Source organism: Gobio gobio (genome assembly GCF_949357685.1).
Source record: "Gobio gobio genome assembly, chromosome: 25".
In the NCBI taxonomy this organism is placed as follows: domain Eukaryota; kingdom Metazoa; phylum Chordata; class Actinopteri; order Cypriniformes; family Gobionidae; genus Gobio; species Gobio gobio.
This window is the reverse complement of record NC_137121.1, coordinates 15,117,367-15,143,094: the sequence shown is the minus strand read 5'-3', so window position 1 is coordinate 15,143,094 and position 25,728 is coordinate 15,117,367. Positions and strand designations below refer to the sequence as shown.

The 25,728-nt window shown below is 38.1% G+C and overlaps 2 protein-coding genes across 3 annotated transcripts in view; one reads left to right on the top strand and one right to left on the bottom strand.

Moving 5' to 3' along the window:
• Positions 1-17,971, bottom strand: part of LOC307121829 (uncharacterized protein) — a gene marked incomplete at its 5' end in the record, with an annotated part of 38,011 nt that extends 20,040 nt beyond the window's left edge. The window contains 2 exons of the mRNA XM_079809585.1: positions 2,859-2,868; positions 17,721-17,971. Of these exons, the coding sequence (XP_079665711.1) occupies positions 2,859-2,868; positions 17,721-17,971 (261 nt within the window). The remainder of the gene's footprint in view (positions 1-2,858; positions 2,869-17,720) is intronic.
• Positions 6,776-25,728, top strand: part of smpd3 (sphingomyelin phosphodiesterase 3) — a 48,258-nt gene continuing 29,305 nt past the window's right edge. Inside the window, exon 1 of one of the 2 annotated variants that reach the window (XM_079809986.1) lies at positions 6,776-6,924. The gene's annotated coding sequence lies outside the window, so the exon portion shown is untranslated. The remainder of the gene's footprint in view (positions 6,925-25,728) is intronic. The other variant, XM_079809987.1, reaches the window with a different exon arrangement.

The following is a 25,728-nucleotide window of genomic DNA, read 5'->3' as shown; positions in this document are numbered from 1 at the left end:
AGTTCCTGGACAACACGATGGGAGGCTGAAACGTGACCTATATTCCTGATCGTGCTGGCTCTATAATTTCATATTTTGTGGAGTAAGAGCTATAAAAGCCAAGATAAAATTTCAAAAACAAGGAGGGAGTTAATATGTGGAAAGGAAGTAGAATACAGCCCTCAATAATCAATAAACATCAATAAAGGGAAAGCAAGCAAGATAATAAAAGGCTAAGTGGGATTGAAATGAATTAGCGTGTGGGTGGGTGTAAGTGTATGGGCGTGTGTGAGGCAATTTTTCACATTTATGTTGTTTCAAATCCAAGTGAGCTGCCTACATAGGAAACATTCTAAGGGCATTAAGGATATGCAACTTAATTATGCTGCCTATTAAAATACCTTTTTTGGCCAAATTCTATCGTATATATCCTTTGTGGAGAAGGCAGGACCAGAGAGTATTGCAACAAGCCTATCTCAGTGAAAACTGAATCCAGTGGCAAATGAGGTGAGAGATTATAATTATATTTCATTATTTCAAGATAAAAAATATATTTTATTAAATTATTTTTTATTTTATTTTTAGTAAACTAAACTTAATTTACTGGTTGATTTGTCCAATGTATTTTAATTGACAAAATTAAGAAAGAAAAGAAATTTTTTTTTAACATTTTATTTCAGTCAAAGTCCCTTTAAGACAAATCATTTCACTTGGCGGCCATCTTTGAAATGCCTCTCGGGCAAGCAAGTGCAGCTCCTATCTCTTTGAATGAGGAAACATCAAATTCTCCAACAATATCAAGATTATGGTTAAATTTCATATTTGAAATCACCAATGAAATCTGACAACAAACTGTCTTATACATTTTGTTTCTAAATGCTTGAATGACAAAAAAACAGCATTTTTCAGCCTGGACAAAGCTAATGCGGATGCGCAGTCCTAAACACATGCGTCTCAGAACACTGCAGGGTTGCCAGGTTTTCACAACAAAACCCGCCCAATCGTTACTCAAAACTAGCCCAAAACAAGCCCAATCGCGTTACGGGGAGGTTCTCTGGTTCGGGGGGTTAAATAGGTGGGGGTTTTTGCAGGGCTGCCTGCTAAAATTCTCATTCCCGGGGCTAAATATCACATAATTGGGGTCGCTTCAACCAAAACCAGTTTCAAAAACAGCCTGCGGCAATAGAAGTAGCCCAATTTGACTTGGCAACACTGACTGCCTGTTTCTAAAGCAACTGGAGTTTCTAACGGCAGCTGCAGTGACTCGATGACATTACTAATCAGCAATTGGCTCATTTCTTCAGAAGGCGGGACTTATTCCACCATATTGTGTGTTGCACTTTCCCCCATTCATAATAATAGGAGTGAACTATCTTTCTTTATAAAGTCTTTGTTTTAGTACAGTTTAGAAAGCAGCAGCCTATCTAGTCAGTAAGCAGCGAGGCTCCAAAGTATCCAATTGTTTTCAATGGGACCGCCGTGTTTTTAGAACGCCATGAGCGCAACGAGGCAATTTTTAACGGTCGCCGAGAGTTGAAGAATGTTCAACTTTGAGTAAAACGCAGCGCTCTTCACTGTCACTTTTACTGACCAATCACAATAGTGGAGGGGCGGGACAAATACAACACCGACCAACCGTCAGTCTGCCACATTCTGTGTGTACAACGTCAAGATAACAACAACAAGCATAATAACGGAACAAAATTATTTAAAACAAGAGCCAGAGTAAATACTATACAATATATCTGCATTTTTATATAGAAACAATACAGAAACCAACTTCCTGTGAAATGAGATACTAGTAACACTTCCAAGAAAAGTGTCTCAACTGAAAAAAATGCTGCCCTGCCAAAACGCTCTCAAGTGCTCACAGCAAGGTGTTTTCCGCAGAGCACCTACTTTATAAGCTGGCTAAAAACGCTTTGGTGGACACGCGGCCTTAGGGTACGTTTACATGACAACAATGTACAAAAATGTGTTTTGGCTGTTCATTTTACGACATTTAACACCGTTTGGGGGGACTGAAGACGCAAACTTTTGACAACGGGATTCAAGATTTTTGAAAACGATACTGTTATCGTCTCCGGATAAACTACAAATTTGTGAAAACGGTGATGTTATGTGCATGCGTATTATGTATTCAGTCAATAGGCGTGAAGTGTTTCTTTACAAAGTGACATAGCCATACTGGCCTGACATTCATAATACAGAGTTTGTAGTCGTTTTTGCAGATTTGTGTGAACATCAATCATTTTGACAACACGTCGTCTGTAAGTGAAAAGCGTAAAGGAAGTTTTCCGTTTTGAGTGTTGTGTAAACGGCCCCAAAGTGTTCATAATACATGTATTTTTTGTTGTAATATGCTGGTGTAGTAAGAATAGCCTATTTGTGATCATACTGAACTCTTTAGCCTTTCAGATGTAGTATCTGTTAATGTTTTTTGGAGATGAACCAAAGCACAGAGAAACCTTTCCAAATCCAAAATAGCACTCGAGACACATCCAACAAAAAGATATGAGAGTATGAGAGCAAGAGAAAACACTGCCTTGTGATATTTGTATTGTCTGGTGGGATGCTTGTAGCAATATTTCCCTTCTCAGTCAACATTATGTTTATTGATTAATCTTTTACAGTTGGGCATTTAACTACCCACCCAGTAATATATAAATGACAACCTTAATGGAAAATACAATGTTTGGGCTTCTAGTGTAATATCAATCTAGTTCTTTAGAATGTTAATCTAAAATACCATAGGCAGAATTGCAGGAGCATCGCTGGCTTGGAAGAGTTGGTGGAAGTTGATTATGATGGGTTGAGCGCTTAAATCAGCATTGAAACAAACATTGTGGAGACGGACCACACATCCCTCCATCGCTCACCGCAAACCAGCTAAAAAGAGAGGACACAGCTTTATAAACATTCATGAAATATACTTTATAAGACTCTGCTCTGCTATAAGGGAGTTTTGTAGAGGAGACTGGGGCTAGTTGTGAGAGGTTTAAATATATTCTCACTATTTTTCATAAATCTTTTGTGCAGTAACTTTGTTAAATTTATAAATTACTTTTGGCCAAAACAATATTTTAAAATGGTAGTATGTTACTTTGTACTGTATCGTTTTGTTTTGCTCATAATTTGGTCCATGGTTGACTGTTTACTTTTTAAAATAAACTATAAAACCTTTAAATACAGATGTGATGTGTTTAGAGAGTATTTCATATTTTAAACATAAGAACTAGCATAGCCTATACTTAAATCCTCTTCAGTAACAAACAGCAGGTTCCCATTTTTGTGACAACTCACATAGTGGGCCACTATTGAGACGAAACGAACTGTATTTTTCAAGACTAATAACGGTGGAAATATTCGATAACTTTTTGTAGACAAGACGTCGAGTTACGCACAGACGTTGACGTTGAAAAATAAAGCAATAGGAAATGTTAAAAGGAGTGTGTAACAACTAACCACGGTCTCTCGCAAATCCATGTGTTTAAACACAAACGGTGTGTAATATCTATTCATATGTAAAGCTGTAAACATACAAAGCTAAATACCTCTAATGCCTGATTTAGAAATGTTGATAGTTAAGCCACCTTCCTTCGCAAACTTGGCTGCGTTGCTGTTGGGCACTTGAGCAGCGAGTGTAACTATGGCAACGGTGGAGCTGGAAATCAATCGCAATGTCTCCTGGGACTTGGAGTCCCCAATAACGAACATGCGATGAATACGTATGACGGTTTCTTTCTCACTTGGTGATTCGTAAAGGGATAGTTCACCCAAAATGAAAAATCTGTCATAATTTACACAGCATGAAAGACAGAATGACTTTCTTTATTCCATTGAACACAAGAGGGGTGTTAGGCATGACAGCCTCAGTCACCATTCACTTAGGCTACACTGTATTAGAAAAAAAGTCAATTATTTTGTTTTGTATTCCACCAAAGAACGTCGTAAAGTAGGCGAGGCGTTTCATTCGTGAACGAATCTTTTAAGTGAACGAATCAACTGACTTAGATTCCTTTTTGAAATAGGCTTTCCTGCCTTTCACACGACCAGTTCAACGAACTGATGGACACTCAGGCTGCACATACTTCCCAATTGCATACTTTCCTACTATATACCGTAGTAGGCGAAACAGTATGTCACAGAAGAAGTAGACTACTTCTTCCAGCGATATTCTGAAGTGTGCATAGATGGACACTTTACACTGCCATTCATAAATGTCCTCCAGTGGCCTCATTGGAATCCATGAGATAGAACAAACATATAGAACATACTTTTTAGTGGTCTTTTTTAAGTAATACTTGTTCAAAATAAGTAGGCTACCTACTTAAAGGGTTAGTTCACCCAAAAATGAAAATTCTGTCATTAATTACTTAGCCTCATGCCGCTCGACACCCGTAAGACCGCTGTTCATCTTCGGAACACAAATTAAGATATTTGAGTTGAAATCCGATGGCTCAGAAAGGCCTCTATTGGCACAATGCACTTTACACTCTCAAGACCAATAAAAGGTACTAAAGACGTCGTTACAAAGTCCATCTCACTACAGTGGTTCTACAATAACTTTATGAAGCGACGAGAATAGTTTTTGTGCGCAAAAAAAAACTAAATAACGACTTATATAGTGATGACCGATTTTCATCCGACAGCATCATGAAGCTTCGAAGCGTTATGAATCAGCGAGTCGAATCATGATTCGGATCTCGTGTCAAACTGCTGAAATCATGTGACTTTGGCGATCCAAACCGCTGAATCGACTCACTGATTCATAACGCTTCGAAGCGAAAATGTTTTTTTTTGCGCACAAAAACTATTCTTGTCGCTTCATAAAGTTATTGTAGAACCACTGTAGTGAGATGGACTTTGTAACGACATCTTTAGTACCTTTTATGGGTCTTGAGAGTGTAAAGTGCATTGTGCCAATGGAGGCCTTTCTGAGCCATCGGATTTCAACTAAAATATCTTCATTTGTGTTCCGAAGATGAACGGAGGTCTTACGGGTGTTGAACGACATGAGGGTAAGTAATTAATGACAGAATTTTGGGTGAACTAACCCTTTAAGAGAGTAGATGACTTTGGGCGCAGCCTCGTTCTTGAACTAAATAAACAAACAAGGCATCTTGTTCATGAAACAAATAAGCGAACTGTGATATTTACGTAAAAAAATAATGAACGAACTAAACGTGAGAGTCATCTTAAATTTTAATAACGAGTATTAAGAATAAGACTTTGGTCAACTCCGACTCAGGAAGTGGTTTGAGACACATGACAGAACAAAACCCATTCAATCCTGAACACATTGGGTGGTTCAGGCTATAGCTAGGTAAACAGGCCTAGGCTACTACACCAGCAAACTTATTATGGAAGTTCAGGAGGCCTTCAATCTGCACGTGAGTCAGCAATCATGAAACATATAAAATATGGAGTGTTAATGCTAGAAAGCAGCAGCCTATCTAGGCAGTAAGCAGCGAGGCAGCTCACTAGGTTTTAGAAAAAAGTACGTTTACACGGCAACAATGTACAAAAAAACGTTTTATGCGTTTTGGCCGTTCATATTTACGACATTTAACACCGTTTTGGAGGCCTGAGAACGCAAACGTTCGAAAATGGGATTCAAAGTGCAAGTTTTTGAAAACGATACTGTTATCGTCTCCGGATAACCAACAAATTTGTGAAAACGGTGCCGTTTACAAAGTGACATTGCCAGCTACTGGCCTGGCATTCATAATACAGCGTTTCCACAGATCGTGTGAATGGCAATCACTGTCGCCTGTACGTGAAAAACACAACAGAAGTTTTTTGCGTATTTTTTGTTGTAATTTTGTTGTAATAAGTGTTGGGGAACTAGTTACATACATAATTTAATTACAAAATAAATGTAACTGTAATCAGTTAAAAATTTGTGGTTAAATTATAGTTACTTATGAAAATGTTAATGATTACAAAGGGCTTACATTTGAATATTTTCTGTAAAAAGCTAGGATATGTTGAATAATATTAATTAGTTGCTTTGCTTGTTTTTGATGTGCACAATGCCTTATAATGCCATTTAAAGGCGTTTAGTAAAGCAATGCTATTCTGATAATTTTGATTGGTTCTCGTTTGAATTTGCAGAGCATCACATCTGCCAATTACATCAATCCACATTGCCACTGAAAGCGGCTAAACCTGTCTGAGAGTTGCCACCATGGCAAGTGATAAAAAGGTGTTTAAGTGCTGGAAATTAGAAAAGTAATCAAAAAGTAATCAAATGTAATCAGTTACATTACTTTAATAAAGTAATTGAAATAGTTACACTACATATTACATTTTAAATAGGATAATCTGTAACCTATTACATTTACAAAGTAACCTTCCCAACAATGGTAGTAAGCATATTTGTGATCCTACTGAACTCTTTAGCCTTTCAGATGTAGTATATTTTAATGGATGGCCTTCAATCTGCATGAGTCAGCAATCATGGATGAAACATATGAAATTAAGTGGCTATGAAGTGTTCATGCTTTAATTTTTTGCTGGAATTTCTAGTAAAAGTAAAACCACAATGACCATACATTTTGCAATGCTGTTACCAAACAATAGTAATGAAAATGAAAATCAATGAAGAACAAAACTACTCCAAAAATGCAGTCACTAAACGAATCTTTTTATTGAACTGATTCAAAAGATTCGAATCACGTGGATGAATCGAAATCCCAATCACTGTCTGTTGGGTGGGGTCTCCGCCTCAGCGGGTTGAAAGGCGTGGCGTCGGTTGGTTTCGCGGGGAGTGACGTCAGTGGAGCTGTTCAAAGCGCGCTGGTGCTGGAAAGAAACTCAGCGTCGTCGTCAGCAGTTGCAACGCGGGGCGGAGAGGCGGAACACGGCGAGGGAAATCACATATCTGGAAACTCACAAGGAAATAGCGCTAAAGGAGGCACTCACCTGTTAGACTACCGAATTGTGAGTATTAAAAATATCCCTTTCGAAGGAAAAGTTACGGAAAGAGCTGTAACGGGGGAGAAGGGTTTGCCTGCGAGTGTATCAGCATCACCTAACACGCTTCTTTGTGCGCCTGGAAGGGGTTTGCTCCATTTCAGTGTTAGACTGTTTACTGATTAATTGTTTCACAGAAATGCACTGCCTCTGGCTTTGAAGCTTTGATTTCGCAGCACTATTGGAGACGAGAGATTTGAATAATATTTGCATGTGCACGAGGCTGTGTTAGACTCGTATGGTTGATCACTTATCCAGAGAGAGCTTCCCTCTGACAAATGCAGTTGCCAACAACAGCCATCAGTTTGAGTGAGGTTATGCCTTACAGCATCCATGTGTAGGAATATGTCAGTGTTTACTGTTCCTTAATTCAAAATGAAAGGTGCATTTTCAGTTACAGCATCGTGGGATTATATTTTTATCTTAAATCCACGTTTTGGTGTGCATACTTGTAGATAAGACTGCATGCACATAATTCAGAAATGTAGTGTGATGGAGTGATTTAGTGTGCAATTTAAAACACAGATCAAGGTGTGGCAGCTGGAACGTCTGTGTTTCTTTAACCCTATTTGAATAGTTCTCCATACAACCAGGTATACATGCTAAAAAAATGCATTATTGTCTGTGACAAGGGACTGGTAGTTGTTGTGTTAAATAACATACTCTCCAAAAAAAGTTGGTGTGGTCCCGTGAGATTCTGACCGAGCTTTTACTTGCACACCCCGCAATGACTTAAAAATGCATGATTATGTTAACATTAAAATCATGATCGCTCCTTAAAGAAGTGATTTCACCCTAAAATTAAACATTTGGGTATTATTTACTCACCCTCATGTGGTTCCAAATCGCTTTGTTTTTTTCCTTCTTCCATGGAGCACCATGCAAATGCAATAAAAAGGTTACAAAAAGCATCATAAAAGTGGTCTATGTGACTCAATATTGGAAGTCTTCAGAGTCATTTAGCATTTTGTAAGATTAAAAAGTCAACATTGGAGTGAATAAATATTTAGAATTTCCTTTTCTGTCCCTTTAAGCTGCGCTTCTCACTAATAGACATGACTACTTCCCCACCTGCGTGATGTTAAGCATCATTATTGGAAGATAGCTTTGGCTTAACCATTAAACCTCCCATGTTGTTTCCAGATTTATAGGTCCATTTTTCCTCCGGTCTTTAGAGAGCCTCTCAAGATAGGCATTAGGCCAAGTCACGACAGTGGGCGAGGGAAATGTGGTCACTGTATTGAAATAAGTGATGACGCAGTGCTAATCCGACACAGCGGGTCATTTGCTCACAGGATTTGCTGAAGTTTCTTCATTAGAGCACATTATCTGAATGTGAGACAAGCGCAGGACATCAGACAACAGCGGTTCATGTCAAATACTCCGGTCAGTGTGCCAAAACGGCCATCAGGAAGTGTTCACGTGGGGTTCTCGGGCAGATAGCCATACCATCAGTAATTATGCCGAAACCATTAGAGGAACAGCTGAGAGGAGCTTGTGTCATCCTAATATGCTTCTTAAGAGCTGAAAAGCATGATACATTTAATCTGCCGAGCAGGATGTGCTTCAGTGGAAGCCACAAAATAAATAGATACTCTCAAAGACTGACATAATGTAATACTTGTAAGTTTAGTTCCCTTCTTGTTTCATTTTTCAGTGTCTTTCTGGGCACTTTTTAACATGATTTCAAACTCATTTTTTCATTCTTCTGTTTTGCAGCTATTCATTTTATCCTCATGTAAATGTGGGTGATTCTTCAGTTAGTGACACTTTTGGCTACTTGGAAAAAACTGTTTCATATACGTACAGTATAGATGCATTATCACATCCTGGTCAACTTTTAAGTGTAATTTGTCGATTGGAATGGTAATAATGTTTTTACATTTCTGGAGAAAGTTGGATACTTAGATATGCCTTAGTTAGGATGCAGTCAGTTAAAGGTGCAGTGTGTAATATTTATGAGGATCTATTGACATAAATGCAATATAATATACATAACAATGTTTTCAGTGGTGTATAAAGACCCTACATAATGAACCGTTATGTTTTATTACCTTTTTTTATAGCCAATTTTTTACGTTTTTATAGCCATTTCTATCTACGTACACCGGGGGTCCCCTTACAGTGAAGTCGCCATTTTGTGCCGCTATGTTTCTACAGTAGCCCTAAACAATCTGCTCAGACGTCTGCTCAAACCGTCTCAGACGACGATATATTTGTCCTGTGTCGGCCACCGTAGTTTCTTTGTGTGTTTCGTAAGGGAGGGGTGAGCGGAGAGGGATTGCAATTCGCAATCTCACCACTAGATGCCGCTAAAAATAACACAGAACACCTTTAACTTCGAACTTTGTCATAAAAAAAAAAAAAAAAAATGGAATGGGTTTTAATTAAAACTGATTTTTTTTCCATTCTTGACATGATACTAATGACGGCAATATTGGGGTAAGGGAATCTTTTTCTATTAAAAAGAAAATGGCACATAAGTGCTAAATTAATTGAAAAATCATTCTCAACATTTCACTGATTTTAGCAAATTGTTTTATACATTTATTATAGAATCACAACATTACAAAATTTTATTTGAAATATATTTGAAAAATCAGACAGAAAAAGGTACAACTTCAATGAGGTAAAGAACTAAAAGCATTGCGAATGACGTAATCGAATTGAAAATTATGGAGAAAAATAAATCTATTGATTTCAAGACATTGATAATATATATGTAGAAAATATATGTAGAAACAATATATTTAATGTTTACTGACAAATATTTGAGTTTTAGAGCATTTGGAGACTGCAGAATAATGGGTAATGTCGTTTTTCAGCTGGAATTATTCGGTTCAATATGATTTAAAAAATAAGTTGAAATAATGCGGGCATAACATTTCTCTATGTGTTTGGTACTACAAGAGTGTTTGGTAATGGACATGATAATGTTGATATTTTTGGTCTTGGTGGAATAGATCTGCTATGCTGCTGCTGCAGAGCAAGTATGGGACTTGCTACTGCCAATACAGACACGACACGCTGCTGCTGTACAATATAGCGTACATGAATTACCCATAGCAGATCTATGCAGGTGGAGCTGGGGAAGGAGAGGGTTTCTGAAAGCGTGTTGCAACTGCTAGAACAAATACTGACCAAGCATTTGAAGGTTGCGCAGCGAGCTCATTGGCTACTGATACAGTAGGAACCAATCAGCTGTTCCCTCTAGAGAATAATGTGATTGCATACAGATTGAGTTTCAACCTCATAGCTCACAGTCGTTATTAATGGTGTATAAGTTATTGTTAAAAAATCAATTCCCCTTTGGAGAAAACAAACAGGTGGATTTACTTCCGGAAACTTGATAGTTTCACTCTATTTAACCTATCCTTTAAAACTAAAACGATTGTTTTCTTCCTAATATTGTCCTTGAGAACAGAGAAAATCCTCTATTTGAATAAACCTCCATATATAGATGATCTCCATCTGTTTTTCTGTTACTCTCTTATTTTGTGTTTTAGCTTGATCATGAATGTAAAGTGTGACTACTGTCGCCCTGGCATCTCTGGAGACGTTATGATTCAGTGATACGGGCTGGATTTGTTCAGATCTTGTGTCAGATGGCTTGTGTTCGAGAACAACTATAGCCGCTGAATTTGCCAAAGTTTGCATGTAACATGCTGTATAATCTTTACATTTTATTCAAGAGTTTAGTTTGAGACCATTTGTGATACTTTGTATGAAGAAGACTAGTTTGTTACTGTTGTGGCGTAGTCAATTTTAGTAATTGGCTTTTTAAAAATTTTTGTTAACAAAATCGGAACAGTTTTAGTTAACAAAAACTATTTCTCAGACTTGCATATGCCCATAAATGCACCCTCAGAGACAAACCACACCATTTATATACAGCCCACACTATTTCTTACCCAAGAATAAGAATACAGCTGGGTTTTAAGTGCAGAATATAGCACATTTCATCATGTTATTTCCCTCAGTCTCGACTGTAAATTCCATGGTTTGGTGCAAATCTGTGTCAGTAATGTATCTACACACATCTTCATGTTTCTAAACCAACTGATTTATTCTTGTTTCCAAAACGACAACAGAAAAAAAGAGATGCTTCCACAGCTGATCACAAAGAAAGTTATGCCCCCTACTGGCATAAACATCCTTTAAACCTCACCATCCTGTTCTCTTAAAGAGACACCTTGTTAAATACCAAACACATTGTCCAGACACATTACACTGAAGAAAAAACATGCTATTATTAAACATCAAATTTGCTCAAATACGAAAAACATAATGGCCTATACTACAAATGGGAATACGGAATACATCAACAACAATCCCGTGTAGCAGCAGAGTGGATTGTGATAGTGATGTGGCAGTCTATTTTTAGGACAGGTCTTTAGTTTTGCCACAGGTCAACAGACAGACAGTACACTAGGGGAGCGCTGGGCCAGAAATAGGGCAGGTGTAGCACAAGGGTACATGTGTGTGTGAATGTGTGAGTTCTGGGCACAGCTTGTTCAGCCTCATTCAAACACTGCTGAATTTCAAGGATGCGTTTGAGTGCTGAATGACACAGCAGGCACAGTGAATCCATTCTGTGTGCGGTTTGCTCGTGTTTTCTCATGCTGTGATGGACTAAAGCAATGTTTGCACATGGAAATTTAGTGGCCAGATATATTCAAAAATGCATGCTTAAAATTGTAGATTGAGACACAAGATTTTAAAGGGATAGTTCATCCAGAAATTCAAATTGTCATCATTTACTCACTCTCATGTTGTTTTAACCTCCTAAGACCCAGAAAAAGTCTGAATTTAGCTTTTTTTTTTCATGTCATTACATTGTTTAGAGCATAAGAAACACATGTCATTTTTATTGTTTTTGAAAAATGATATTTTATTCATTTTAAGCTATGTCCTCATACATGGACAACGGGACTCAGTTGTGTAAAAAAATAAAATGACATGAAATGACATGACACGTATAGACAAAAACAATGGATTTTTTTTTCATTCACCAATCATTTTTCAGGATTTTTTTTAACAAACTTTAACAAACAAAAAGTTTTTAAGACGATTCTCAACTATGTTATGAAATATATAACGGAATGAATTGATATACTTTATACATTTTACTTTATGCAATATGTGGGTAAAATGACCATAAATGGGTTTTCCCATTCAATGTAATGTATCTATACATTGTATCTAATTTGCATATTAATGTGTTCTTGGAGCAACATGTAATGAAAAAAGAAGTGTAATAATGGGAGTAATAGTTGGCAACATTTTCATAATAATATCTAATGTTTTATAGGAACATTTGTAACGGAGGCCAGCTAGTAGTCGGTGTGTGAGTAAACCTCACTCCTCTGATCTCAAGGTATGCTCTAGTGACTGATGCTAGAGGTTGCAACCTTTAACCTCCTTTTTAGAGCGTCTGACTCTCATGCCGGCGGACCTAGGTTCGAGTCCCGCTTGGAGTGGACGGTTCGAACAGGAGGGGTAACATATTGATATGAAATTTCTTTCCATATTCACTTGTTGTGTCTCCCAAAATGCCTGATGAAAACGCTTTAAGTCCCGGTGTCCTCTATTGAGGACATGTATAAAATCAATGCCCTGTTTTGTAACAGAACGTCATATTTTGATTAGAAAACCCATAACATTTTCCTGAGATTTGAACATTTGAAATTTAGAAAATTGTTGTCCTGGTGAAACCTCGAAACAAATGGTATCTCTGAAAAGGCCTGAATGTGCTCTGTACAGGATTCAGACTTAAAACTGTGACATGTATGGTGTCAGAGAAATTCAATAAAATATACGAGGACAGTGGCACCCAGGAGGCTAAATCTGTATGACTTTCTTTCCCAGATAAGAAGACATTTAGACTGTGCTGTTTACTCTTTTCCATGCCTTTGAGGCTTTCAAACTTCACATAGGACGCAAAACCATCATAAGTGTATCATAAATCAAACGACTCGTACTTGATTTTCCAAAACTTTCTGAAGCCATACAATAGCGCTGTGAGGAAAACAGAACAATTCAAGCTGATAATAAAGAAGCAATGTCCGAATCACTCATTCGAATCGGCTGATTTGAATCACAAAACCAGTTGGATTGAGTCATTCACAAATGATCAAGTGACATGTTTTGTTTCATAATACATCCTAAAAGTATCATATGTCTGTACAATTCGTGCTTGGTAATCCAAAACATTATTTTCCCATACAAGTGCTGTTGGGGAAACACATAAAAATCAAGCAGTGATGTCTTATTGAACTAATTGGTCATTTGAGTCAGATTCATTTGATGGATTCATTAACAAATTATTAAATACGAATTATTATGTTTCGAGAATCATATTGTCCACAATATTCCATATCCATACTATATTGCTGTGCAAGGAACACACCAAAAGTCACACAAAAAATTATTCACAAAACCAGTCCGACTGATTCATTCACAAATTTCACTGATTCGGTTCTTGAGAACTCACTATACTGTACGTTGACATACAACCATCTGTTAATAATCAGTTTCATTGCTCAATTGGACTGAAAGTCTTCAATCAATCCTGTTGAGCTCAATTCAAATCATCTAATCTAATTGAAAGGGGTGGTGTATCTTAAATAATCTTTAAAAAATCAGTTTAATTGGAAGATTTTAGCCATGTTAACCTTCCAATTTGACTACTTTCTTAAGTGGAATAAAAAATACCTTGTGTACATGCACAGTGCCATGATACATCTTGCGTTTTACGAATGTGCGCATATCTATTTACATCTTACGGTCACTGGAGGACACTGAATATTTGCGATGTATTTGCTATGATATTTAACAGTGCAAAAAAAAATGTGTCCGTTCATTGTCCGATTGTATGTAAACATGCATGAATTCTCCCTTTGTGTTGTACAGTAGAAAGTCACACAGGATTGGAACGACATCAGGGAGAATTTAATTTCTAGGTGAACTATCCTTTTAAATCTGTCTAAAGAACAATATTTACCTCACCATTTCTGAGCCAGACTTCTGCGTGTGTGTGTGTGTCAGTGCTGGCTGATGTTGGCAGTGCTCTGTGAACAGACTGCATTAACATGAAGAGATTAGATGTCCTCCACTGGTACACAGGGAAATATGAATGCAACGAGAGAGAAGGATTTGGTTTTTGTTCAGTTAATCTGCCAGAGCAGCACAATACGATTGTGTGTGTGTGTGTGTGTCCTTGTAGGTCATTTATAGAACATCGGCTGTGTGCTCAGCTCTTGTTTTAACACTACCTAGCCATCCATCCATTAATTGATTGACAGGCATTTGGTGAAGTGATATGTTATTTTGATATAGGATCGCTTTAGCTGTGTGATAATGATAATGATAATAATTGTGGAAAGCACGTGTTTAGATGGAGATAACTGTGTTTGACATGATTGGAGCTGGAGTGTGTGATTAGGACCCAGGCTTTGGGTTTGCTCTTTCTAACTCTGGCTCCGTCCCTATTTTAGGGCTGTGGTTATGGGAGAACCTCCAGTTAAGAGTCTCAGCCCGGCTGAGAGACGCTGGTTGTGGGTGTATGCGCTTAAGGCCATGGCTGCTGGTAGATTACAGAGGGCGCTTCGGTTCAGAACCACCCTGATGCACCCTGCTCTTTCCGTCAGGGGCCTGTCGGCACAGGGATGAGGTCTGTCATTACCTGCAGGATATGAGCTGACCTCGAAACAGATGAGAGGCTTTTCTGGTGAAAAGATGTGCATGTGTGCACGTTGGGGTTGGAAATGTGCGCTTGTGTCAAAGTAATTTGATCATTTCTGGGGGGTCAGCTTTTTTGGGAGGTGACCCCCTAGTGGCTGATGCTGTTACCAATTCATGCATTTCTGTTTTGGTAAAAATTGAGTGTGCGGGGTGGTTGGGGCGGCGGGGAGGGGACTACATTCACAAGTGTCTGATTTGTAATATCACTTTTGTGTTTATTTAGTTATTTTTTCGACATTGTGTAATACATTTCACAGGATTGTAACCACTTAACAGTGAGCATATAGTTTTTATAACAGTTTTATTTAGTATATAGTTCACCCAAAAATGAAAATTCTGTCATCATTTACTCACCCTTAAGTTGTTCCAAAACCTGTATGATTTCTTTCTTCTGCTGAACACAAAAGAAAATATTTTGAAGAATGTTGATAACCGAACAGTAACAGTTGATGGGCCCCATTGACATCCATTGTATTTTTCATACTATGAAAGTCAACAGGGTCCATCAACTGTTTGGTATTAAGTTTGAGCTGAAATTTAAGAAACTAATTATAAATATGTATAAAAATATACATAAAATTAAAATTTAAAACGTTTTTAATGTTGTAATGCGTGGTCTTATTGTAAATGATGAATTACTTTTTTATCTAATAATAATAATAACATATTATTAATAATAATAACATTAACAATAGAATAATGTTATTCTAATAATTATAACAATAATTTCCTCATAATATACATTGCACATCACCACATTTTTTAAAGAGGTGGTAAAACACATTCTTTCGAAGGCTTGATTGTGTTTGTGGGGTGCACTGTAACATGTGTTCATGCTTTGTTTTTAAAAAATTGCATTATTTTTCATATATTTTACCTTTATTCTACACTGCTCTGTCCCTCCTTGTTAAAACGGTCTGATGCTTTCCGGGTTGTATGAAGCCAGTCCCTCAAAAATACGCAATGGGCTCAGATTGGTTAGCTGGCCCAGTGTGTTGTGATTCGCTAACCGCCTAGTGCACGTTTGTCGGAAACGTCACGCCCCTTACCTTTACCGGTAGACTGTGCTATTAGAAACAATGCCGTCAATAAAACCATACCAATTTGAGCCCGAATCGGACCCAGACAATTTTAGTGAAGATGATCGACCAGAACCTGTTCAGTCCTCAAGAGTAAAGACTGCGGATCTATAGTGATCGCTACTGAATGGCAGTGTTACTTTTGTATTTTTAGAACGATTATAGCCAAATATCTGTCGCAAGAACTATTAACCCAAAACGAACACTAGTAGCCAAATCACACACAGAACCATGTTTAGCATGCCTGTAGATAAACAATACATAAAAGCTCTAATCAAAGAATAATTTACACTAAAGCCAAGTTCGCTGTTGAGATAAAAAAAATTGATGCGACCTGTTCCCCTCTGTCTCATACACACATGCAAATAACATGTTGTATGTTAAACGCACTGCAACGCACCTCCGTCCCTAGGAAGGCTGAACAAAGTGGACCTGCAATCCATAGATATGCTGCAATCAGGATGAAAATAACAGTGTTTCGTCGGCATTGCGGCAACAACACTCCAGCCTACTAACTATACGACAACAACTTTTCCCCACAGAAATACAAAATGCCCCCCCCCCCTTATTTAATATTCTCGGAGGAGGGGTTTATGTAAACATTGGGGCTGGTGATGTCAGCAACCCTGGAGGAATGTCTAGGATTCCCTACTGGCCGCTTGCTGTAGTCCTTAGAAATTGATTTCTTTAAAAGCAAATATCTCCAACTTTGAACGTTGTAACTTTGCAGATGTTGTTTATGCTCAAACAGCAACATTACACACTAGCTAAAGTTAGGAAAGTGAAATCGTGGTTTACCACCCCTTTAATGATTCTCAAACGACTCATCAGATGCTCTGCTCTGATTGGCCAGATGGCTCAGTCTGTTGTGATTGGTCTACCGCTTACAGCGTGTGTCGGAAGCTTAACGCCCATTACCATAACTGAACTTAAGCTCCGGAGGCTTCCTCAGTTCTCAGCGATTGAACACACTGGAAATACAGTAACTGTGGCATCAATTTTACTGTATCAACCGATACACTGTGACTCTTTTTGAGGTACATTATTAGATGTTGCAGCTGTAATTCCTCACCATCAGCGTTAACAAGAGTATGTCCATCAACAAACCCATGAGTATATTTCTCATTTATTGTGGTGCACATGCGGGAACTGTATCAATAACAGCTCATATGTTAGCTGAGTACTAACGTGAATAATTGATGTAACATTAAAGTTTGTAAAACAAATCTTGCTCCATCATTTATCATTACTCATAGTAGTAAGAACGACAGACAATCTGCATTAATAGACACAGTTTTAGGTAATAGTGGCCCACAGCTGCTTAGCAGAAGTATTTCAGTAAGACACTTACACAATTATAAAACACAAAACGACGTATTTTGAACACCCGGTAGAAAATATATACATCAATAATGATTCATACTTACAGGTTGTGATTCTGAGGAGCAAGCTGACTCCCGTGTTGAAAGGGCTGGTCAAGTTGTTCGTGGGCGGACAACGTACAACATAGGCAGGCATTACGCAAATGTCTTTTCTAGTGACGTAGAACCGTAACGCAGTGGGATTCGAATTACAGACGGGTTTGACATTTTGTAATCTAATGTGATAATTTATGAATTTTTATACAAAGATTGGCCTGTAAATACTTTTTAGACCACAGTATGCGTATGGCAAAGACAAGTTTAAGGCAAGTGTGTCTGTCTGTGTGTAATTAAGCTTGATGGTCCCCTGCTATTATAAACTAGTAGCAGCTCTACACATCAGAGACATATGGATGTTAATGTGGGCGGCTGCGGTGCCAGGCAGCAGGAGAGGGTGTCATAGGTGCTGATATGCTGTCACAGAACTTGTTATGATCAGCAGGAGAACCAAAAGAACATGTGCACCGTCTCTGTCCTGCTAGGACAGCCTCTCTCTCTTTTTCTGCCACATATGACCTACCGTTCACCTCTGTTTCCTTTGACTGAGAGGTGGCGTTTGGTTTTTAGGGCGGTTTCCCTGGCAACTCTGTTCTCGTATGCTTGAGTTCGCTCTGACAATGCCGCCCCCTTTCCACCCCTCCCGTCCTCTGCTGGAGCTCTGGGCTGTGCCTGTCTCGTTCTGTACATCTGCTCTGGCTGTGATGTAATAAGACATGAAGGATCAGGTGCTCTCAAACTAGACACATCAACTCTGACTGTCTCAAACCACATGATGGACTCACTGAGGAACCACAGAGTAGTTATAGGCCCAGGCAGATTAGATTCAGGCAATTTTGAGATTATTGTCTTGGCCGATTAACAGCCTGGTGCCAGCAGTCTTGTCAATGGATAGTTATTAGGATGTTTATTTTGTGTACATCCTATTCACTGTTTAAATTGTATCAAATATAGCAGAATTATTTATGCTCCTCAGATATCATTATTGGTATTCCATGTTTTATTTAAAACAATTTTTTATATGTACACTCTAAAAAAAAAGAAGGTTCTAAATGGCACTAAAATTGGTTCTTGGCTCGTAATCATAGGGGAACCTTTTTAAGTGCTGTTTAGCACCAATTTTGGTGCTTCAGTGGTTCTTCAGCGGTTCTTTTGCTAAGATGCTATATAGCACCACTGACTAAGGTGCTATATTCCTCTATGATTACGATGAAGAACCACTTTTAGTGCCATATAGAACCTTTTTTTTTAGAGTGTACCATGACAATACTACCATGTGTTTTTTTTGGCAGTAGCATTGTATACCACAGTACATGAATATTAATATGGCAAAATATGATACCATCATTAAACTATGGTACTACCACAGACATTTGGTGCTACCTTTTACCTGGATAGAAAGTATAATGATGCATATTGGTTTCTTTTTTCTTTTGTCATTTTAATTATTGGTCTGATTTTGGCTGGCATTGCGGAAGCCAAAAATTGGCTACAGGTTACAAAAGTTGATTTTATCAATCGTTGTCTATTGTTTTGATGTATTAAATTACTGTAAGCATATACAATCACCTAAAGGATTATTAGGAACACCATACTAATACTGTGTTTGACCCCCTTTCGCCTTCAGAACTGCCTTAATTCTACGTGGCATTGATTCAACAAGGTGCTGAAAGCATTCTTTAGAAATGTTGGCCCATATTGATAGGATAGCATCTTGCAGTTGATGGAGATTTGTGGGATGCACATCCAGGGCACGAAGCTCCCGTTACACCACATCCCAAAGATGCTCTATTGGGTTGAGATCTGGTGACTGTGGGGGCCATTTTAGTACAGTGAACTGTACTCTTTTTCCTATTTGTAGTGGAGATGAGTGGTACCCGGTGGGGTCTTCTGCTGTTGTAGCCCATCCGCCTCAAGGTTGTGCATGTTGTGGCTTCACAAATGCTTTGCTGCATACCTCGGTTGTAATGAGTGGTTATTTCAGTCAAAGTTGCTCTTCTATCAGCTTGAATCAGTCGGCCTATTCTCCTCTGACCTCTAGCATCAACAAGGCATTTTCGCCCACAGGACTGCCGTATACTGGATGTTTTTCCCTTTTCACACCATTCTTTGTAAACCCTAGAAATGGTTGTGCGTGAAAATCCCAGTAACTGAGCAGATTGTGAAATACTCAGACCCGTCTGGCACCAACAACCATGCCACGCTCAAAATTGCTTAAATCACCTTTCTTTCCCATTCTGACATTCAGTTTGGAGTTCAGGAGATTGTCTTGACCAGGACCACACCCCTAAATGCATTGAAGCAACTGCCATGTGATTGGTTGATTAGATAATTGCATTAATGAGAAATTGAACAGGTGTCCATAATAATCCTTTAGGTGAGTGTACTTTATCATTTTAGAATTGATATTGAACTGTTTTTTAACAGACCAAACAAAAAAAAACAGATACATAATTGTTATCAAACAGGTTTTCAGTCATAAAATTAAATGGCTATTGGTATCAGTCAGAAATCAGAATACCATGCCTGTGTTTTAGCTTCTCATTTTGTGGAAAAAATATTGAAAGAATAGAGTAAGCAAATGTGGAAAAAATATTGAAAGAATAGAGTAAGCAAATGTGGAAAAAATATTGAAAGAATAGAGTAAGCAAATGTGGAAAAAATATTGAAAGAATAGAGTAAGCAAATGACTCATTTGCATCAGAGCTGAGGAACATTTGGATGACATGTTTGATTATGGCTTGTTTCCCTTACTATGCATGTTTGGATGACACTGTGTTGACTGTACACTATTTTCAATCTGTCTTCAAAATGCCTTTGACCACATTAAATCTACTGGCAAAACTGATATAGAGAAGAAAAAAAAAAAAAACGTTGTCAAACTGAGCAATATATCAATCAAATCCACAACTCAGATATATTTGTTCTTCGAGAGAGTATGGATTGGAACTTGTGATGCATTATGTTGCATTTGTGTGTGGGTGTTTGTTTGTACACATGTGTTTTATTTTCATTTGCTTACATGTGTGCCTTCGAAGGCAGGTCAGGGTTTATTGATTTGCAAGTCGTCTTTGTGTTCAGCCACAAGTCTAAAAGCAATTTGTATTTGTGTGGATCACTTAGGGTCATGCATGCAGATGGAAAAAGCGAATGAGACGGAGAGAGAGATGTGAGACGGGGGTGGGGGGAGGCGGGAGGAGGAGAACCAGGTTAAATGACCACAGAGAAAATATCATAGAGGAATTGTTCTTCCAGTAGACATAGTATGATACATGTAGTAGAAAGTGTGTGCTTGTGTGTAGAAGAGTATTGATCCAGCATGATCTAGATTTGAGACTATATTTAGAGCAAACACCCTGTAGAGATAGGGGGGCCCATATGGGCCAGTGCCCAAGAGCATGATGGGTAATACTGAATCATCATCATAATCCTCTGCCGTCATTCCACAAACCGAAGGATCTGTGCACAGGAGCTTTAATTCATTCAAAGACAAACACACAAGTACAATAGGGCCTGCATGAGACCACTAGGAAAAAAAATACTTGTCTTTTTTTTCCTAATTTGATATTTGATAATTTATTAATATTCATTGAATGTATTCAAATATATTTGTAATTTTAATTAACAATTTTAGCATTTTTATCCAGCATGATTGTAGAATGTTTAAGAGCAGCTGCTCTGTGGTTTTGACCTTTTGTACAAAGGACTTAACGTCACAAAATCTGCTTACATTTTGATTTGTGACCTAGACATAGTGTATAATCTTAAATATGTCTTGTTCATTTTAGATCGTAAACATTCTTTTTTAGTCAGAGTTCTTTTATTTTGTTCATTTCAAAAGCTTCAAATTAAAAAATACCATATTTTCAATGTGGCCTCAGAGTGTTGAACCCCACTGTACAGTATTCATACACAAATCACAAGGAATGAACAGTGAGAAAAATCTAGCACAGCCATATCTAATAGCACCTTGCCTATCCTCTACCATCCTACGCACTTCTTCACTCAAACACTCTGTCTGTCTTGCCCCTGGATGCCACTCAATCTCACAAACACCCACACAGTAAAAGCACTCATCACCTTGTGTAACCAGGTGTCAGGGAGTCTGGTGAGTAATGGTCGCTCCCCGCTGAATGGAAGTCGTGGCACAGTCAGACTTGAGTTAGCTACTGCTCTTTAGACGACATGATAATCGCAATGATCATTCCTCTAATGGCAGTAATTCAGTTCATTAAGCCAGTTCCCTGCTTTCAAAATTCAGGGATAGTTGAGGGTTGAAATGAAAGGGGTGATAGAACCAGTCTTGTCTCCACAAAAGTTACTCTTGTAAAGTAACAATTGCATGAATTCAAATTTTATTTTTTTATTTTATCATATTTTAAGTTATATATTTAAAAAAATATTGTTAGCATCGTGTGTATTTGTTAGTATAAAATTGTGGTTTTATTAGTATTAAATTAAAATAATTATTATTGTCAACCACCCAGAATACTGGACCTGGTAGTTCAAGAACCTTAGTTATAGGACTAGCCACCAAGGTGGTGCCCCGAAAACTAAAAGTTCCCCTAGGGTCATTTTTCTGGTTGCATTCACACCGCCAGAAGGAACTCTGAAGTGTCTTAAGCTGTGCTTGTTGTTGTGACTTTTATTTTGACGGTGCGGAGAAAGCCAGATCCCAAATACAATAATGCTGCGTTCCAGCTCGTTTTTATTATGCCCTTCACTCGCTAACTTCCCTCCATCTCGTTCACTCGGATATGCGTCATTGCTTACGTTGCATGAGTGCCCACTACTGGCGGAACCTTTGCAATGGACTGAACTGGAATGCCCTAAGCCCTTGATCCACAATTTAATTATTATTATGTTTTTCCCTTACGAAATTGCAGCATTCTATATGTATACAGGTGTGTTTGGGTTGTTTTAAATGTAAAAAAAATTAAAATAAAATATCATAGAGTTGTTTGTGGTGGGGTAAATTAAACGCAATATGCGGTGACGTCACAATTGAGGGAGCAAGGGTCTGTCCATATAAACTTCCCTTGTCTACTTCACAAAGTGGAACGCACTTCAAAATGGCGGCGGGGATTCCCCCCAGGGGAAGTTCGCAAGTGCATGCCTAAAAGTGGAGTGGAACGCAGCACAGTGCTCCAATTCTCCGTCTTGATGACGCTAGCTGAGCAGAAATACAAAATCATGTTTCGCTTGGTCCCCTCAAAGTTGCGTTGGATTTTTTCTTTAGCGTAAAGGTTGAAAGGTCCATCTATCACTGTTTGTAGAGTTAGTTTGTGGAGTAAATACACCAATCAGGCATAACATTACGACAGGTGAAGTGAAAAACACTGATTATCTCTTCATCACGGCACCTGTTAGTGGGTGGGATATATTAGGCAGCAAGTGAACATTTTGTTCTCAAAGTTGATGTGTTAGAAGCAACCATAAGGATTTGAGTGAGTTTGACAAAGGCCAAATTGGGATGTCTAGACGACTGGGTCAGAGCATCTCCAAAACTGCAGCTCTTGTGGGGTGTTCCCGGTCTGCAGTGGTCAGTACCTATCAAAAGTGGTCCAAGGAAGGAACAGTGGTGAACCAGCGACAGGGTCATGGGTGGCCAAGGCTCATTGATGCACGTGGGGAGCGAAGGCTAGCCCGTGTGGTCCGATCAAACAGACGAGCTACTGTAGCTCAAAATTGCTCAAGAAGTTAATGCTGGTTCTGATAGAAAGGTGTCAGAATACACAGTGGAACATTTAAAATACCTTAGTTACCTAAGACGCAGACTTTTTCACAGTCACTCACTCACCCCTCAATCTTTTTCTTTAATAGTTCAAATGCATTGTCACAATTAATAGGGCTGTTTGTTGTTGCTAGATTGATGAGGATTACACATGCATTGATTAATGATGGATTATTGTGGATCTGACGGTCATAATCCCTCCGCAAAGGTGTCACATTGATTAGCATCTGAAATGAGCTTTATCTACCATGCAGCGGGAATGCCATTTGATCTGTTGATGGATTAAATTATATCACAAACATTATTCCACTGCAATTAACCCATATTTGAGTGTGCGAATACTCAAGAGAGGCAATGCTTCGGCTGGAATTTCCTCGTCTCATTTAAATTGTGCAATGTCTACGGCATAAATGAGTGTGATGCTCAGCTTCATTAACACCTTGCATATAGCAAGTGTTGTCATCATGGGATTTGAAGACACTTGTCTGGTGATTGTCGTCCCTTGTCAATCCTATGCAGTTTTTCAATTATATTAAGGGTAGGCCAGAAAGCCATTTGCTAACTATACGCTGATTACAGTTTAGTGTCTACTACGATAGTAAACATATATTACCAATACTTTAGAACAACATTCACATGCTTTTACAGGGTTTATTGCCTGGATATTACTCGACTATACATAAACCTGCTCTTTTCAAGATGTTTATTATGTTTTGTGTACAAAAATCCTTGTGAAGTACTATTTTATTTTTATTTTTTTGCTTGCTTGAAGACATTACCTTGAGTTGGTTTAGACCACTAAGATACAGAGGAAGTACAGATAAGTGTAGATTAAATAATATTTTTGTGTTTGTGTGTGGGTGTGTGTCATACTAAAGGGGCATTGACCAGACTGATAGACAACAGCAATACTGTTCATGAGTGAGTGCAGTGTCGCCATGGCAACAAACTCCCTTGAGTGTGCTCAGTGCAGTGTCAGTCGCTCGCTCTGGTGCACACACACACACACACACACACACACACACACACACACACACACACACACACACACACACACACACACACACACACACACACACACACACACACACACACACACACACACACACACACACACATGCACACATTAGTCAAGAATAAGCAATGGCCAAGTTCCACAGGAAATTAAAAGATGAGATAAATGAACCTGACATAAAAGTGACAGGAGCACCTCAGGGCTTGTGTGTATTTCGCAATATTTCATTAAGCTATCCTTGTTGATTGTAGGAAAGTACGAAGTAAATTATCAATGGATCATGTTTCAGGCCTTTACAGTTAATGCTGTCTCTTTCTTCCTTTATGGCTATCTTTCCCTCTTCCTGTGGTCCATTAATAATGAACAAATAGGAAAGTGGCACAGAGCTGCTGATGAGTTTGCATTGATCTCTAAAGTTACCAGATACAAAATCAGACCTGAAAATTGAGACCTGTCCACACACAAACACACATGCGCACAAAAACAATTCAATCAATGTCGTGAGTTCACAGGAAGGCCAAGACATAAACATGCACATTTGTACAGCAGTTTCCATGCTTTCTTAAAGGAATAACATAGATCATGTCTATTTTTATTTTATTTTAATATTTTTTAATTTTATTTTTTACATTTTATTTATGTACATAAAAGATACTCTTAACTCTTTCCGCACCAAACACAGAAATTTCCGTTATTTGTGAGAAAATGCTTCCCTGCCAAACACAGAATTTTCTGTGTTTCCGTGTTTTCACTGTTATACACTAGGGGGCGATATTATGCATCTTCTGAATGAGTACAGAATCTCCTGATCAAAACACAGGCGAAGAAGTCGCAAAAAAACAAGCTATCGGAGATGCATATGTAAAATAACATGATCATCAACATTAAATATCATATAAATCAAAACTGCCTAATGTTACTGAATGAAATGTCGAACCAGGACGAGCTATAGGACTGTGCAAGCATTAGGGATGTTGATGGACTCGATCTACTCCATCTGGGTTTGATCATCGCTCTGAATCTGATTTGGATGTAGTCTTTGACAAAAACTGGATTTTCTCAGCTTTTTGTTCAAAATGTTGCTTTTTTTATGAAGCTTACCCATATTTAAGTGTTGATAAAAAAGGAATGCAAGCTAGAATAAAACTTTTGTTTGTTTGTTTGTTTGTTTAAAAGCAGAGGGTCTGCTCTTTCTTTTGGTATGCTCAGATATTCATACAACAAAATATATATTTGGGCCATTACATTTTTGTGAAAATTATCAAAAACCCTGGCGGTGGCTGGCAAAAAAAAAACAAACGCTGGCAGGGAAAAAGTTAAAGAGACAGTAAGCGTCCATATCACACAGTTTTAGTTTAATATAGTTTTTTCCTTTTAATTTAGGTATAACCTACATGTTACTGACAGCTTTTGTGAGATTCACCTGCAGAAAATAAATGTAATACTTAATAACCAAAAACCTCTGATTGTCATGTACAGAACAGATTCTTTGTTTATGCGCTTATCGCTGGTAAACAGTCACAGTCATTGACGTGACATTTCTTAGTGTCTCTCTCTTTCCTCATGGGGAAAGTTGTGATCAGTATTGATTAGGAGGTGAAGGATTCGTGTTTAAATGGATCTATAGCTGAGGCTTTCTAAACAAAGTGTTAGGTAACAGACTTTCTGTTGGTGTTTGCATTCATTTAGTTTATTGCCTTGATTATCAGACTTCTGGTCTGTTCAGGAGCAATATTGACTCTTGAAGGCAAGTTATTGAAGGCACACAAAACATTTAAGTGC